Below are 18160 nucleotides of genomic sequence, written 5' to 3'. Positions count from 1 at the left end.
GGTAATGTTACTTTAAACCTTGAGGAGGGGATTGTAATTTTTAAAATGTGAGGGGTGTCAATGTAATTTATCCACTGAGGGTAAAATCGGTATTTAAAAAAATTAAATTGCTGACATCAACAAAATCTGTTAGTTGACTTAATAGTCAACTAATTGAGGGAACAATCTGTACTGAAATTTAAATTTCATGGAAGGGATGTAATTTTCAAAAAGTGAGGAGGAAACTGTAATAAACATAAATATCAGGGGGTGTCAATGTAATTTACCCTATTAAATTTAAATAAAATAAAATTGGGTTATAAATATATTTTGTGCAAATTTATATTGAATTTAATAATTAAAATATTATTTTTTTTTCTCCAGTTTTACCCAATAAGAATAGACAAATAATTTAGGTTAAAAAAATTTAAATTTAAATTTAAATTAATAAAATTAAAATTTTAATATTTATTTTGTTACAATTGTGTGTGAGATTTTTTTACATAATTTCCTCTTTCTTTTTCATTTTTCACCAAATTACTCTATTAAAACAATCAAGCAAACAAACAAACAAACAGGCAGACATGCCCTAAAATCCAGCGACTGTACCGATGGTTTTCCGAAAGTTCAAAAATTGGACCGTTGGCCGAAGCAATCCTATCGATCATCTGTAAACGTCGCCGCCGTGCAGATCAGGTTTGTCTTTTCCTTCTGTCTCACGAACCCTAATCTTGAAGCTATCAATTGTGTTGTTACTCATTAAAATCTTGTTCTAGTTACAATTTTCAGTTTTCCAGAGATTGTTTGGATTATATGTCATTGGTTGGGAAACAATACTAAGATTTCTATTATAAACCCTTCTCAGTTGTGGACCCAGAAATTTCTGTTGTTGCTTTTTTTTTTTTATATATATTTTTTTTATTTATTTTGGGGGGGGGGGGGGGAGGGGGTTTAAAAATGCCGTGTGTAAAAAAATAAAAAATAAAAAAAATTAAAATTTATGTTGGAAAATTAAATAAAAAAAAAAAAGGGGTTTGAACATTGTAGCAAAATAAATCCTGAGTTTTTAATTTTTTCAATTTAATCCCTAATTTTTTAATTGTTTTTAATTTTGTTGGAAAAATTGTATTTTAGTTACAAAATTCAATGGAAATTGGTGTTTTAGACATTTTCTGTGCACCTCCATTAAGTTTAATGACTAAAATAAACTTTTTTTTTGTGGCAATTTTACTTAACCAAAATAAGCAGATGATTTAGATTGAAACCACATAAAAAATTAATGTTTAAATTGATAAAATTAAAATCTCAACTTACCAAAAAAAATAAATAAAATAAATCTCAGGTTTATTTTGTTACAAGGTTCATACCCAGTATGTAACTTCAAATTTATTGTCAACAATGAACTTTGTGCCATTTTTTCTTGTAATAAAAACATTTTGGTGCTGTTTGGTAACCGTTTACAATTTACTTGTTTTTGTTTATTGAAAAAGTTGGACATGTTTATTTTTATGTTTATTTTTGAAAAAATAAAACAAAAAACATATTTGGTATCCACATGTGTTTTACAAATCTATTTTGAAAATAAGTGAGAAGTTGTCTGCTGTCAGTGGTAGTTGCCAGCGGGAGGTGGTGGTTTGAGGTTATTGTCGGCTGGAGGTGGTGGTTGGAGTTGATTTTCAATGACTAAAGGTGGTTGCCGACGGCCAAAGGTGGTTATTGGTCGCCGGAGGTGGTTGCCGAAGGTCACTAGTGATAGTGGTTGGAGGAAGTCACTGGCAATAGTGGTTGGGGATGGGGATGGCTGGTGATGGTAATGAGCGGTATGTGGTGGTTGGAGGGAGTGGGAGAGGAAAGAAGAAATGAAAATATACGTTCTAAATAAATGAACCCAACTTTAGTTTTTTTGATTACAAAAATTTCGAAATTTTATGAATTGCTTACAATGTTTTGAAAACGAAAATAGACACCAAAAAGTATTTGTTTATAGTTTTTAAATTTTTTATGAACATAAACATAAAACTGTAATTATGATAGTTACCAAACACGACCTCTGCTTTTGGTTTGAATTTCCAGGATTTTCAGATCTTATGTTCTATTTGAGGTAATTAACTAAAGAAATCATAACCCTATCAGTTTGTGATGTAACTCATTGCTCTAGTGTTCAAGACTATTCTATAAACCTTTCCTAGTTGCCATTTCTAATTAGTTTTGTGGATGTTATAGTTAAATTGTTGGATTACTGCTATTTTAATGATGTTAGTTAAAAAGAATCATTTTTTTTTTTTGAATTTTTTTTTTATTTTTATTACTTTTACTTTTGGGGAAAATATGAAAATGCACACTTTTCAGATACCATTTAAGCCCCCACTATCACTTTGCAGTCCTTTTCTGAGACGAGCGTACAACGCCAACTGCAACCGCAGCAATCAATCGTTCACTTCCACAACTCCTAAACTACTGCCCTGCACATGAGGCTACTCTGTACTGCTTTTGCGACAACCAGGTATACCTCCCTTCCACCCCTTGTTTTTCTTTTCTTTTTTAACATAAGATGGTCTGTTGGGCTTCTTTTTTTTTCTTTTTCTTTTTCTTTTTTTCTTTTGTTTGCCCTTTATTTATGTTTTATACGAATCAATTCTCAATCTGTAACCATAACTGTGCCATGATTCTAATTTTTGATTGAGTTTAAATTATTTATGTCTGTGTCGTAAATTCTTGGTTTACGGTTAACCAATAAAAGAATGCCACAGCAGCTAATTCATGGGCTACATAAAAAAGCACTATATTCCCTGTTTCTCTCCCTTACCCTGTCTTCCTTCCTATCTGGTTTCCTTCACTATAGACCCCCTCCCCTAGTAAACCCCTCTCCCTCATCCAGCTACTGAGACTGAATTTCTCCTTTGGGCCTCCAAGAGATCCATACGTGAATGTCAGGATGGTGATATCTCTTTTGTTTGTCCATGAATACAGATACTTTGATCTGCAATATACAAAGAAATAGGTAGAGACCAACTATTTGGTGTTATCAAATATTTGAAAGATCAATAGGAGATCATGTCCTTCCCATCTGAAGTTTCACATGTCCAACAACCACCACAAAAACATAGTTCCACATGTCCAACAACCACCACAAAAACATAGTACCATGAGTAAAATGTTGGTACTGGGTAGGACAGACGTAGGCAGGTTTGGTTGCTGGTGCCTTTTTGTTTGATGTAGTTGGTTTGGTTGGAGAGGAATCGATGTACATTTCAAGAGATTTATCATGATGTGTCGTGGCTTGAGAATCGGTTGTTAGTTACTTTTTATAATTGATTGGAGAGAATGGTGGATCGGGATTTGTTTGCTTTTTAGAATTTTTGGATGATGTTATTGGGTAGGCGTGTTAGTTTCTTTTTGAGCTTTTGCATTCTTGTATTCTTTGCATCGCCTTGATACTCTTTCAATAAAGGTTTCTTATTTATCCACCAAAAAAACAAAAAACAAAAAAATGTTGGTATCGGGAAGAGGAAGTGAGGTGACGGTGGTTGATGGAAGGGGCTAGGAAGGGGGAGGAAATGGTGGTGGGTTGGTGGTGGGAGACGGTGGCGGTGGTCAGTGGTAGGGATTGGAGAAAGAGGAAAGGGAGGCAGGGAGGCAAAGAAACACGGGAGAAGGGAAAGGAGAGGAGGTGGTCAAATGTGGGAAGATATATGTAGGTGGGTGAAAAGTTCTTGGTGAGTTTCATCAACTGACCAATGTGGCACTTTATGATTTGCTACCCGTAAACATGTGACTTTACGGGAAAGCCATGAGGAAGTTAAATCTTTTTTATTTTAAAAAAGAACAAAGGAACAAATAGTCACCCTCTCTCTAATCTCCCATTCTCTCTAATTGAGCTCAATTTTTTTGGATTTACTTAACAAAAAAGAAAAGATGCTGATGCATATGTTTGAGGCGCACAACTGTTACCTTAGTTTTCGGCATGTTTCTGACTACTTAACCTCATTTTCCATGTTGTGTACATGACAAAAAAAGAAAAAGAAGAGAGAGGAAGAGAGTTAAAAAAGAAGAAGAAGAAGTTGTGTGCCACATATATCAAGCAGTTAAGGTTTTTTGCTTTAATAATTGCTCATTAAACGACTTTAGGATGATAGCCATTGTTCTTGGAACGGTTCATTTGTCTGAACATAGGTGCAATTCTATTTAAGTGAAACTTTAAAATGTGGTGAAGAGGATAAGGAAACAAAAGTTGCTAGTTAGTCTAAATAAATTCAGTCTGGTTAACTTTTTGTTTCCTTTGATTTAAACTTTTATTTTGAATTGCTATTATTCTTAAATTTAGAAGGATGTGGATTTTTTTTTTTATGAAAATGGTAGGAGAAGATGATAAATATATACTTTTTCATAATTACAAATGAACTATATTAGAATTCTCAAACCATTTTATTATGCATCACATCATATTCCAATGATGCTTTTATTTTCCACCTGTTTGAAATGTTTGGTTGGGCTTGTTTTGTACATGCCAGAGTACTTGCATTCTCCAATGGAGACTAGGACGGACATAAACGTGACCAACAAATCCCCATCTTTTGGCTCTCTTCTTCAGTGGAGCCAATGGCAATTGCTGGATTCTATTCTCCCAACAGGTGGCTTTGCTCATTCTTTCGGTCTCGAGGCAGCAGTTCAAGCTCGTATAGTCTCTGGTCCCGAAGATCTACGTACTTACGTGATCCACTTGTTGGAAAATACAGGTAGCCTTCTTCTTCCATTCATTTATTCTGGAACCATCTCTCCCGATATGCAAACCTGGCATAGACTAGACAAAATATTGGAAGCGACACTGACAAATGAAGTGGGTCGTAAGGCATCGATTTCACAAGGATCGGCACTTTTGAGAGTGGCTTCGGCTGTATTTTCAGAAATCCCGTCTCTGAAGATAATGAGAGAAACATCTTTAGCTACTGGCAGTGTTGCTTTCCACCACGCTCCCATTTTTGGGCTCGTATGTGGACTTCTTGGATTTGATTGTGAAATTTCCCAAAAGGCTTACATGTTTATAACGATGAGAGATATAATCTCTGCTGCCACTAGGCTAAATTTGGTTGGCCCGTTAGGTGCAGCCGTATTGCAGCATCAGATTGCCCTTGTTGCGGAAGATTTGTCAAACAAATGGATGAACCGTAAGGTTGAGGACGCGTGTCAAACGGCCCCTTTACTTGATACAGTGCAGGGTTGCCATGGATACTTATTTTCTAGGTTGTTCAGTTCTTGAATGGCTGGAATAAGGTGTATGAACAATTTTCATGGTCTCAAAGCAAATCGTTTTGAGTTTTAGCCTAAACCAATAGAAGATTTGTTGAACAAATGATGAATATTTTCTTAGCATCTCAAATATCTGATTACTTTGGTTGATTTGATTTTGTTATGTAACAAAAAGATGCTCAGAAGCATGTTGTTGTTTTCTCTCACATATGCGCATATACACAATTTGATGGTTGAAAATTGATATGAAAAGCTTCATATTTTATAATGGTGATTTTATTTGGAATATATCTTCGTGATTTCTTTTGTGGCGAAGATTTTATCTAATAAGTGAAGATTTACTTATTGAACAATACTATACATAAATACACTTAAGAATAGTCATTCTTATGATATTCTCGATATGAAACATTTTGTACTTTGGCATGTTATACTTCTATTTTTAACTCTCATTACTAGTTATTTCTTCATTATAAATTTTTGGGTACGTAATAGTTCCACCACTCGAACAAATTATTCTATAAAATGGTATTGATGGGAAGAAATCTATTAAACCAATCACTTCCGCTCACATAAATAAACACAAAATATGATTCAAAATGTTTATAGATTGCAAATATTTTATCTCACATCTGTATATTCTGCGTGTGGTACTTTGTATATTCTTCTTGACATTTGTATATTCTGCGTATGGTACCCCGTGCAAGTAAATTTTTTCTTAAATCTTAAGCAAATGGGGCACACAATCCTAGGTTTAAGAAGGCCTGGGTAACCAAGTTATTCTGCCCCCCAAGGTAAAACAACTTGAACCCTGTAAAAACAAAATCTAACGTTTTGCATGACGGCCAAAGCTAACAAACCCATCACATACAAGCATAATATAAATTCTACACGAGTATGCTATGATATCAAGAGAGAAAAAAAACTGAAAGACCTTATGTTGAAACTGAAAGCAGTAATATTGGAGATTACGATATGGCAATGATTTCTAAGCACACAAGCGGAGATTGACTAATCCAAAGAAATCCATCAAACTATCTTCCACAACCAAAACCACCCCCAAAAACAAAATAAACACGACATTCAAACAAAACAAACATAAGACTTTCATAGTTCTGGTAACCATGAAATTGTCCCTCAACAACCCTTCAAAATCAAAGACAACCTTTGACAAATTAAATATGAAAAAGTGTGCAAGAAGTTTGAAATTCTAAAGGCATTCAAAGATTTTCAGAAAGTTCACAGGCCGTAGACATGTCATCCCATGAACAAGACCCACAACCACGTTTTTGGCAAGATGAATCAGATACAGACATAGTGCTAATTTGCTTGCAGTCACCGTTGAAATCTTCACCAAGAAGTGTGCCTCTAGTATCATTCAGAACGGAATGTTCCCTACCTCGCTCAGTACTATGACCAAACCAATTTGAGGCAAGTAAGAAATCAGGCCTCAAGAACATCATCTGATTTGCATTTTCTTCATTTACATCACATTTCGTTGTAACCCAGTCAACTGCTTCTTGCTTCGCTAGACATTCTTCATAAAACCACAAAAATCAATTAATATATTACACATGAAAAAGGATATGAGATACAGACACAATATGATACAGATACAAAAAACCTTTAAAAATTAAGAAACTGCACGGCTAAGATACAATTGAAAAAGAAATATTTTTTTAAAATTTTAGTAGAGCAAGTTCAACGTGTGCTCAAGAATGATGAGAAACATACTACAAATTTTGAAATACAAAATACAAATCATTAGGACTTAAGTTCTAGTTTAAGTCACTAGCTGGTTCACTTTTTCAATTTTCAATACATCTTGCAAATATTACAATAACAAAACAATCCACAACTTGTCCATGTGTTTTTTCCTTTCACACTAGTGTTAAATATAAAAACACTGCATGCAAAATTACTTGCTTATTTAATTATTGACATTTAATTTTACGATCATTATATTCTCTTGTTAATTTCTATGAAGTAATGGTAGATATGCATGATATGATAAGGATATGCTAGTTCGACAATTCTATTACTTTAACTCACCATGTTCTTTTTATCAAAGCAAGCAAAGTATTGAAAAAATATTATTGTATTTATCCTCACAATTATACTATAATGTTATGTAAGAAATGTTACAATTCCAATTTCATAAAAGTTTTAATGCGTGATTTAGGGTAGCTGATACTTCAAAATGAAGTATCCATTTTGAAGTATTGGATACTTTTAAGACGTATCAATACGGACACGATACGGATATGTCTCCCTTCTAAAAGTATCCATGCTTCATAGCAAGCCAAACTTCATCCAAAAAAGCCAATGCAACAAAAAAAATAAAAAATTACTCACCTGGAAAGATCTCAACTGAATGGGGTTCGTCGAAGGAGGATCCGCTGATAGGAGTACACTCGCTGAATACTGATGAAGTAGAATGACCAAGAGGAGAGATTGGGTCACTATGAATTTCCCATTGTGTCTCGCGGAGATTCTGAGACAAGCTGTCCATTGCATCACCAGCCACAACAGAAACATTCGAAGTCAGGTCGCAAGAACTGTTCTTTGAGCTCTTCAAAGTATGCGATTCATAAAGTACTGCTTCCAGCAGACCACTGTTCCGTCTAGAAAGAGAATCCGACTGTGCTTGCTCAGTCGAGGGGGACTGAATAAGAGTACTGACAGAGTCAAGGGATGGCAGTGGGGACGATGGTGTTCCTGTTTCCCAGCTACCTACTTGAGCATCTGAATATTGGAGTGAAGGGAGCTCCGGATTCATAGCCCAAGGCATGGGCTCCGAAGAAGAGAAATTGCCATTTAAAAGGGCATGGCTGCCAGGAAGTATGGATGAGGACAATTGGGTAATTTTCTCACAACCATCATCTGGGTATTGATCAAATGCCGGGAAATAATCAGCAGTGCTACTATTGACACAAGGAATCAGGCACTCAGATTCCAGGGATTCCCGAAAGCGTTTTGGTGGATGCAACATTGAGAACATCAAGCTATCACTATGGGAAGAACCAAGACCTTGTGCTAGTAAGCCACTTGCAGGAATATCGGGAAGTGCTGGCGAATACAACTGTTGGTCGAGTTCCAAATTTTTGAATTCCACAGCAGGAATCTCAAAGCTATTTGTTGACAAGAGATCAGGATGGTGTGTTTCCACCATTGGGAATGTACCCACGTTCTGACACTGTTGATTCTCATGCAATGCTTGAGATATATCAGGAGGGTAAATCGGTAAGCCAGCACGGTGCCGTCTCTTGATTCTCGTATTCCAGTAGTTCTTTATCTCATTATCCGTCCGTCCAGGCATCTGACAAGGGAGAGTAGAATCAAATTAGAAAAGCAGTTGAGCAGAAAAGCAAGAAACTAATGCTTCATTTATTTTGGCGGAAAGCATAATCAGGAAAGGAAATGCATCCTCACTACTCGTTAAAGCTGCAAAATGATTGTAATATTGGTAATTTGTTGAGCTCAAAATTTCACATGAAACGGTAACTAATGGGTGGTGTATACAAACCCCCCCTCCAATATATAATTTTTATACCCCAAACATAAAAATAAAATTAAATAAAATAAGTAAAGAACAAAAAAATATAGAAAAAGTCCAAAAAGAGAAAGAAGAAAAGGAAAATCCACTTATTCGTCAGGCTTACACTAATAAATTTATAGATTTTTATTAGCAAAAATTTGTAAATACTGGTGCTGCAAGCAGATGATGGGTTTTCCTGTACGACATTCAAGTTGACCTTTCTAAAACAAAGATAAAATGATATGGTTTTAAAAAGGAAAAGAAGAAAATTCAATTCAATTCATTTTAAAAAATAAATGACATCTTTGTATAGTTTAGTACCATTGCTTTGGATGTGCTATGAATCATAGTTATTTTTAGAGCACTACACTAGTCAAGCAAGTGCATTACCTTTAGATAATAAAGATGGCATGGCTACAATCGGTCACAGAAAAGTTTAACTGTTTTTCTTCTTATTTGAAGATTATAAAATTCATCATTAGCAGTATTGATCATTTTATGATGAGACACAGCAGAAGTGTGACTTTTGAAGAAGAATTTCCTTAAGTAGCTTTACCTGATATAAAACAGCACCCTATCCCATCTGGCTTCATCATCTCACAATGGATTTATTACTCCATATTTTAGGGTTTTAGTTAGGTTCACCAATTTCATATTACCGCACATGTAACACTTAGGCTGTGTTTGTATCATGGATTTGAGGAGGAATTTGCAAAGGGAAATGAAAAGAAAAGGCAAAAGTTTAAAGGAAAACCAAAAAATAAAAAAAAAATTACCCTATATTTCATTCACTTTTCCTTTCTCTTCGCAAATCTCTCTCCCAAATCTATGATCAAAACACAGCCTTAATGAATTCGGAATTAGGATGGAAATGGCAAAATTTTATGAAAGGCAGCCAACGCAAACTTTCTTAGAATGCAAAAACAATGGCATATTAATTATTATGAAGAAACTATAAAGGGAATTTTTAAGGAATTTCATTTAAATAAATTTCAAGATATCTCGAGAAAAGATTTGTTACGTAATATGACTAAATAAGAAATAACAATTCCGATATGACACCAACTATGAAGCATTGACATGCACACGGGACATGGATACGAAATGAAATGACATGACATGGACACGTCGACACGGAAAATTTCAAAAAAGTAGGACACAAACACGGCTCAGACACACCACAAATAATTATACGTTGATATAATATTATCTAATAATATATTATATTATATAGTTATATTTGTGCATAATATATACAAAATTAAATAATTACTTTATACCAAATAAATCTTGTATCTAATTTTCTTACATGAATTTTTAGGCTATTGGATTGGACCATATTAGTTAAAAATTAGACAAACCATAGGAAACATATATAATCGCAACATTTCCCTCATCCTCCTAACCCTATATATACATTTTTTTTAAAGAATTATATATTATGTTATTCTTAAGAATTATACATTGTTTTTAAGAATATAAGATATTTATGTCAAATTCAACTTTGAAAATCATACGGTAGTAGATATCAAACTGTTGGTCTCATGTTTATATTTTTAGTGATAGACATGGCCAAGAAGTGACGGACACATCGTAAAACGAGTGTTGGGCACATATCCAAAATTAATATTTTTAATTTTAATTAGGGACATGGTAGAAAGAGTATCTGACACTTGTCTGAGAGTGTCCGAAGAGTGTCGGTCTCCGACATGTGTCCAACATGGACACGTCGCCTTCTTAGAAGTGTCTGTGATAGCCATGTGATGTATGAAACTTCAATTTGTGAAGAACTACCATCTTCTATACATTATCAATTTTGATAAACACATCCGAGAAAAACTTTTGACTAACCTAATTGGAGAAGTGTGCATGTTACAAGTAGCCATGCACTAGAATTTGCCTGTTGACAATAAACCAATGTACATGTCTACCTAGACTTTCTATATGTTTCAATTCAAGAGGAAAACAATGTAATGAAGAAATATGGCTCAAAAGGTGCAAAATGCAAATCTAAAAGTTATTATGCTAGTGTCATTATGCTTTATTGTGGAGTGTATGAGATAGACAAGGAAAGAACCAAATATTCTCAAAAAGTGACCTCCTTATAAAAGGGTAGTCTTAGGTGCACAAGGCTCCCGCAATGGTAGGGTTTAAGGAGGGTTAGAATTATGCAGCCTTACCTTACATGCAGATCGGCTTCTGCCAGCGTTATTTAAGGTTAAAGGCAAAACAAGGCGCCCAGATCTCTTGGGGCATAGGTGTAAGGCGCGCATGCTTCATCTAAACAAAGCGCATATTATAGATATTGCATAGTATTTATACATACGACAAATTAAATTTATTGTGTGTTTTATCTATCATATACTAACCAATGAAACATTGTATTTTTACAGGAGATTATTACCACCTAGCACATTACATCAACAACTTCAAATGAAATAAATTTAAATTAAACAAATTAAAAGTAGTTAAGCAATTATACAATAAAGCAAATAAGTAAACAATTAAATATTTAAACGAATTAAGTAAATAATATATCCAATTAAGTAACTTAACAATAAATACTTTAGATTGCAAATTATTATTTGGCTATTGTCACTGGCCACAAGGGAAAAACTAAAAAAACAAAAGACGATATGCGAGCCAAAATATAAAAGTTTAGGTATTTATCTTCAATTTGTTGTTTAGGGTTGAGACTATCTATTTATTAGGGATAGTATGTGAGCAACATATGCAATTACAATGAGCTCCAGTAGATCACAGGGTTGATATTGCATCTTTAAAAAATTAGGCACAATCGAAAAAGGAGTAAACCGCAGGTGCGCCTCACACCTATGCACACTCCTGCAATAAAATTGGTTTCCGTGGTTTGAACCCATGATGCCCATGTCACAATGGAGCAACCTTATCATTACACCAAGGCCTGCCCTAAAAAGCTCCTCCCAAGAAGATAAGAAGATATATTTTTTTTTCCCCATACTACATCAGTTGTAGCACTTTCCATCTATGTAGTGCATCCTACCTCGATGTCAACATGACATAACAATGCATGGAACCTTAAATTTATTCAATGCATTCAAAGGAAAGGGGAAAAAAGAGATCTACAAAACAGATTAAACAATTACAGATAGCTGATGTCAATGTCTGTTTGGTTAAAAATTATTATCTTGAACCAATATTTACCCAAAAAAAGGTAAGGAAGAACTATTCCAGAAAATATACCACTACTACAAAATGCATGGCACTAAATTTAACCAAAATATTCCCATGTTAACGTCACTAGAAATATATGAAGATATAATATTAAAGATATTACTAAACGAGAAATCATAATGAAACATTGATACACACCTCTGCAGCCATGCGAGCCCATTTGTTTCCCATCTTGGCATGTAGTTCAATGATTTGCCGCTCTTCCTTTGGGGTGAATGCACCTTTTCTCAAATCTGGCCTAAGATGATTTGCCCAACGTAGACGACAACTTTTCCCACAGCGAGAGAGTCCTGAGTGCTTCTGGACAGCATTCCAGTTCCCCTCTCCATGCCTGTTAACATAATCCACCAAAATTGCATCTTCTGCCGATGTCCAGGGGCCTTTCTTCAACAGACCACCACCACCCAATTTTCCTATGCTGCTAGCTTCTTCAACAGATGGTGAATCCATGCAATCCTCGGACATCTTATCTTCACTATCACTTGTCATTTTGCTAATCTCCTAAAGGCTGATAAAAAAATCAAAAAAATCAAAACACTGCAGTACAGCTCCAAAGAATCAATGCTGTGTAAGTACTAAATAGGCGGAACCAGTAAAATTGAGAAGCAATCATTGAGACTAAGAATTGGTGTAAAAACTGCATGGCATATACAGTTGAGCAATTGACTAATAACAGTAAGGGAAAATTTCATTTTACCCCATGGTACAGGGCCATGAGCACATATCCCCTTATTATTTGGAAATAACCACTTAACTACCTATGGTTTGTGGACTAAAACGAACCATCACATTTTCCATCCAAATTAAAGGAAAATCCATTACACATACCTATATCTCAAAATAACTAGAATTATGTGCATATAACCTATCACACAGGAGCTAAAGTGAAGGTTTATTTCAAAGGAGAGGTATAAAATGAGGGTATTTAGGTCAGTTTACAAGTTGTTAGTCTACAAACCATAAAGTTAAGTGATTATTTCCAAATGCCAGAAGGCTATGCATACATAAGGTGAAATTTTCCCTAACAATAAAAGAACATAGCCTCATCGTGTAAAAAGCAAAACATAAATTACATTTCAAGAAAAACCCATAAAGCTTAACATCAGTGGTGCACAATTAACAAAATTGCAAATTCATCGTTGAAATAAAATTAGAATTAGTAAGAACGTAAAACCAACCCAACCCATGTACAAAATCAGCAAAAAAAGTAGCATAACAACTATTTCAACCTATCTTTCTAGCAGTTTAGTGATCCAAAACACTATAGCATTGTCTGGTTACAAGATTTCTGCATTCGTATTGGAGAGCAAAATCTGGTTTAGGTTGTTGCCAAAAGAAAAATAAAAAATAAAAAAAAGAAAGAAAGAAAGAAATTTCTGCAATTACAAAGTAGTAGTAACTAATTTTGTTAACAAATACATATACTGCATAAGGGAATGTTTTACCCCGAATGGAAGTTGCAAAATTAAAATAAATTATCAAAAGCTCATTATGCTTTCCAAGATTCCTCTTCCCACCAAAATCCAATCCCAATTTATGTTTCTCACAGCATATGCTATTCTTAGATAGTACCACAACACAATCTTATATAGATTATAGAAAACCAAAAACTTTTGAAAATGTGACTTACACAAATATAAGTAAATAAAATTTCCCAAGTAACCAAATTTTCTAATTCATACCTTCTAATTCAATAATGTAGCATTTATGAACGAATTTAAACCAATTGCAGTGGTAGGGAATTAATTAAAACTCTACAAAACACTACAATCAGTTTAAATTGGTTCGTAAATGCTACATTCTTGAATTAGACTTGTTTCAAGAATTTATTTTTTATATAAGAAAACCAAAAACTTTTGAAAATGTGACTTACATAAATAAATAAATAAAATTTCCTAAGTAACCAAATTATCTAATTGATACCTTCTAATTCAATAATGTGCATTTTTGAATGAATTTAAACTAATTGTAGTGGTAGGGAATTAATTAAGACTCTACAAAACACTACAAGCACTTTAAATTTGTTCATAAATGCTACATTCTTGAATTAGAAAATTTAGTTACTTGTTTCAGGAATTTATTTTTCTTTTCTTATCGGTCGCGTCTTCAAAAATTTCTAGTTTTCTACCTTATCTAACATTGTGTTGTGGTACTTTATCTAAGAATAGCATCTATTGTGAGAAACATAATTTGGGTTTGGACTTTGGTGAGAGGAGGAATTTTGGGAATCACGATCCTGATCATTGCTTTTAATTTTGTAACTTCCATCAGTCTTCCATTCAGGTAAAATATTCTCCTTACTAAATATATGTATATAACAAAATTAAATACTATTAGTTTGCAATTGCAGAAATTTCTATTATTGCTTATTTTGGCAACAAACTAAACCAGATTTGCTTTCCAATACATTTGAAAAAATTTATAGAATTTAATATAAGCAAATAATTTAGGGTTCAACATAAACAAAATGAAAATATTAAACATTTTAAACATAAATACCGATAAACATCACTATTTTAAAAAAGAGAAATGAACAATATTTCAAATTTCAATATAAAATATGAATAAGAAGAGAGGGGAGAACAAGGCTAAGAACAGGAAGGGGGGAGAAGGAAAAAAAAAAAAGACCAGTCTAGAGAAGGAGAAGAGTGGAGAATAAGAATAAGAAGAAGGAAGAAGAAAAAGAAGGCAGCAAAGTGACCAGAACAAAAGAAGGCGGCAGCAACATCACAACCATGTGAAAAAGAAGATAGCAACATAGAGAAGAGAAGTAGAGAAGACAACAACGTAGAGAAGAAGAAGAAGAAGAAGAAGAAGAAGACAACAACGTGAAGAAGAAGAAGAAGAAGAAGAAGAAGAGAAGAATTTTTGGAGTTGCTGGACTGGATAACGGAAACGGCAGCGTCAAAAATTCTTCGGAAATTAGAAATTAAGGCTAATTTTTCTTCTATTGTTGATTTGGGGTTAAATGCCCAATGTATTGGCATGTATACTTAAGAGTAGGGATCTGCTATAGCAGCACCATATTATATCAATGGTCAAATTTCAAACAAAACCAATCAAAGCAAAAAAAAAAAAAAAAAAAGCCCTCAAGGCCGCACCTTGGGCCAATCGCACAACTTAACAAAATTGCCTGGCCTGGAACACTACGAGGCGCAAGCCTTGCCCCTAGATGGGACTTGGGCCTAGGCACACACCTAGTCATGCTTTTAATAACATTTCTACCGTGAGCATTTCTCCAATTGCCACTCTAGTAAGCATGTCTCCATAGCTAGTGTAATTACCTCAACACAATGTGAAGTTGAAAGAGCACAAAAATTGATAATTCCTTTTGTAACTCCTAATCAATATAAATGTAATGTGCTGTGAGACACATGTACCCACGGTTTTGAATGGAAGTCCACAAGTCCACAGTGAGAGAAACCTGTCGGGTTGAACTCCGAAAGATTGCTTTCAAAGTTTTCCTTTCACTTGTATAAATTTATGTAACCTTAGACAATGTGAAATTTTGGTGGAAAGGCAATGACAAACCTTTTAAAACACTCTTTTTTCCACAAAACTAAAAGGTCATCAATGATAATCATACAAGCAAGTTTCCTACGACAATGTTCATGATCAAATTTCTAATTAACAATATGAACTTGACTATTAATTGTTGAGGATAAAAAACAAAAAATTGTTGGGTTGGGTCCTTGTTATTATTACCCTGATAAGAAAAGCATTGCTAATTGTAAGTGTACTAGTGCCTAAAGCACCTGGACAAACAAATTCACATCCACAATAATTGCAAGTTGCACGTTCAGTTTTACTGTCGGCAGTCCACACTAGAGATTTCGATTTGTAAAGTTCATTGCGCTTACCCACCTTTGATTTTGCTCCACCCACATCTCATCCATTTTCTTTGTGATTTGTGCATCAGTCTCCCCCATTGTGTATAACATAAACTAATACAAGAGTTTCCTACATAATGAAGAAACAATTCAAAAACCAAACAAATCAGAAAGCACTTCATTAATTTCAGAATTTTCTTAAAAAGTTTGAAACGATTTGTTTCTCATAAATCTAGTTTTAGCAGTGTCACAATTATAGTAATTATCAATTCTACATTTGTCAAGAAGAAAGTATACTCTGATTTAGAAACGAAAAGGCCATCATATCTTCTGATTATTACGATGATAATCTCCATTTCTTGTTTATTTGAACAGTCATTCGCATAGATGTATATACTCCCTCCGCCCAAATTATTTGTCTGCCACTTTGAGGTTTCTATGAAATGAGGCATGGAAGGGAGCGACTATCAAGAAGTTCCAGGAGTTACGAAGGAAGCTCCAAGCTCATATTGGTCATGGGTTGAGAACAGGAATTGAACTCTATGAGATCTTATCTCCCGTAGGTTCCTCAATAGCTCAGTGATAGAGCAGTCGGCTGTTAACTGATTGGTCGTAGCTTCGAATCCTACTTGGGGAGATTTTATTCATTCTTAATCCTTTAATTCAGAATGAAAGAGCTCGCTTTGACGGTTAAGACTAGGTACCACTTCCCTGTCTTTGTTTCTATTGCATTCTATCTCATCGTATCACGATATTTGATATTTGAGAATCCCCTCGAAAACAATAACTTAAAGTTATTATATTTTTATGTCAAAAATTTTAAATTTTTTTCACCAATTAAAGGATCTCTTTAAATATCTTAATTTGTGAAAAAAAAAGTTAAAAACTTTGACATGAGAATAGATTAATTTAAGTTCACGTTTTCTATGTTGGATAAACAATTTGGGACGGAGATAGTACTAATTGTGAGGACCAGAAAACCTTTGAATCAATCAAACAAAAAGCTAGATTTGAACAAACACATAGATAAAGAGTTCCAGAGACTAATTACAAACACAAATACAAATTTATTATGCAGATCTATTCACGAAAACAGTGTACATTGCAATTCACACAGATCTCTACCTCTTTCGAGTCGCAATTGAACGGTGGTGGAGTCGCAGGCTGAGAGACTGCGGTGGAGGCGTCGAGCGCCGAGAGCGGCAGTAGAGATTGAGACGACTCAGATGACAGACGGAGACGTCTCGCGGCGGCGGTGGTGGTTATAGTGGTGTCGCCGTCTTCTACAGACGGGGAGAGTCGAGAGAGTCCAGAGGTTTCTCTGAGTGATATATACTTCATTTGTTCATCTAACCAAATCAATTACTCATTGATCTAACGGTTAATAATTTATCAATATTATCTCATTTTTAATATAAAATGAAATATCTAATTTTTATCAATTTTGATTTTTAAAATGTTGTCCAAGCACGCACCAAGTTTAAATATATATATATATATATATTAGGAGATTTTTTTTTAAGGCCCATAATATTAAAATTTTATAGTATAAAGAACAATCAATATTTTTATAATGTCTAAAATTTCTCAATATCGATTCAGATAAAATTCGATCCAGAGAATTTCTCTGGACAAATCATAGAAAAAATTCTAAATTTCTCTGGACACATCACCGAGAAAATTCTAAATTTCTCTGGACAACAATGAGGACTAGTGCTCTATTTCAGAGAAAATTAGATTGGTCCAGAGAAATTGTCACGACCCAAACCCGCCCCTATAAGTTTGGCATCGTAACCGGCCAGTAATCCGAGATTACCAAAGGCCTTCCTGTATAATAAAAAATAATCGAAACTAGCGGAAGCAATATACAAAAACACCAATAGTCCAATGAGCTGTTGTAGACGCGCCCGTGGGCCCCATGCTACAGTTCGGACTCTCGAATTGTCACGGTTCTTAATCTAAACCAAAGAGTCTAAATCCGGCAAATCGTTTTAAGAAAAACAGATTTTTAGAAAGAAGTGCCAAACATGGACTGCTTTGTCAGATACAGAGTCGCCACCTAAATATTTTATTTTGGGGGAATTTAGGAAACCCTGACTCATTTGTCTAAGGCCACGTGTCCGTCATCACCAAAATTGCCTCAGCTCGGGAACTTGGGTACGATTGGGGAAGGTCAGCTATGAGCACCCCCTCTCGCCCGATCAAAGATCGGCCTCTACTAACCATGATATCTTGTTTTGAAAGCATTATATATTCTTATTCCGGTTATTAGCCTAGAATTACTACGTTATGCGCACAGCAAACAAGTATAGACCAAATCGCCTAAATTGGAACAAAACACTGCATGTTTGTT

The 18160-nt window shown here is 34.5% G+C and overlaps 2 protein-coding genes across 4 annotated transcripts; one reads left to right on the top strand and one right to left on the bottom strand.

Annotated features, from left to right (window-relative positions):
* Positions 1 to 492: 492 nt before the first annotated feature.
* On the top strand, positions 493 to 5494 carry LOC114275717 (urease accessory protein F). Of its 2 annotated transcripts, none has more exons than XM_082911117.1 (3): positions 493 to 675; positions 2329 to 2482; positions 4491 to 5494. In XM_082911117.1, exon 3 carries the CDS (start codon positions 4508 to 4510, stop codon positions 5234 to 5236), a length of 729 nt encoding a protein of 242 aa, XP_082767243.1. In that variant the 5' UTR covers positions 493 to 675; positions 2329 to 2482; positions 4491 to 4507; the 3' UTR covers positions 5237 to 5494. The 2 variants fall into 2 exon arrangements, with proteins under 2 accessions (XP_082767243.1, XP_082767242.1); XM_082911116.1 differs by having other exon boundaries at positions 537 to 675; positions 2361 to 2482.
* A 651-nt stretch (positions 5495 to 6145) lies between these two features.
* On the bottom strand, positions 6146 to 17118 carry LOC145814361 (transcription factor GAMYB-like). Of its 2 annotated transcripts, none has more exons than XM_082911114.1 (5): positions 16933 to 17118; positions 15842 to 15937; positions 12116 to 12485; positions 7582 to 8545; positions 6146 to 6763 (listed from the first exon to the last, which is right to left on the bottom strand). In XM_082911114.1, the coding sequence occupies exons 3-5, from the start codon at positions 12464 to 12466 to the stop codon at positions 6447 to 6449; spliced, it is 1632 nt and encodes a 543-aa protein (XP_082767240.1). In that variant the 5' UTR covers positions 12467 to 12485; positions 15842 to 15937; positions 16933 to 17118; the 3' UTR covers positions 6146 to 6446. The 2 variants fall into 2 exon arrangements, with proteins under 2 accessions (XP_082767240.1, XP_082767241.1); XM_082911115.1 differs by having other exon boundaries at positions 15838 to 15937; positions 16933 to 17069.
* Between the last annotated feature and the right edge of the window lie 1042 nt (positions 17119 to 18160).

The sequence above is a fragment of the Camellia sinensis genome, unplaced genomic scaffold, assembly GCF_055761805.1.
Source record: "Camellia sinensis isolate YWXY unplaced genomic scaffold, ASM5576180v1 Unanchor1, whole genome shotgun sequence".
NCBI classification, from domain to species: domain Eukaryota; kingdom Viridiplantae; phylum Streptophyta; class Magnoliopsida; order Ericales; family Theaceae; genus Camellia; species Camellia sinensis.
The sequence above is the reverse complement of the archived record's forward strand: the minus strand, read 5'-3'. Positions and strand labels throughout refer to the sequence as shown.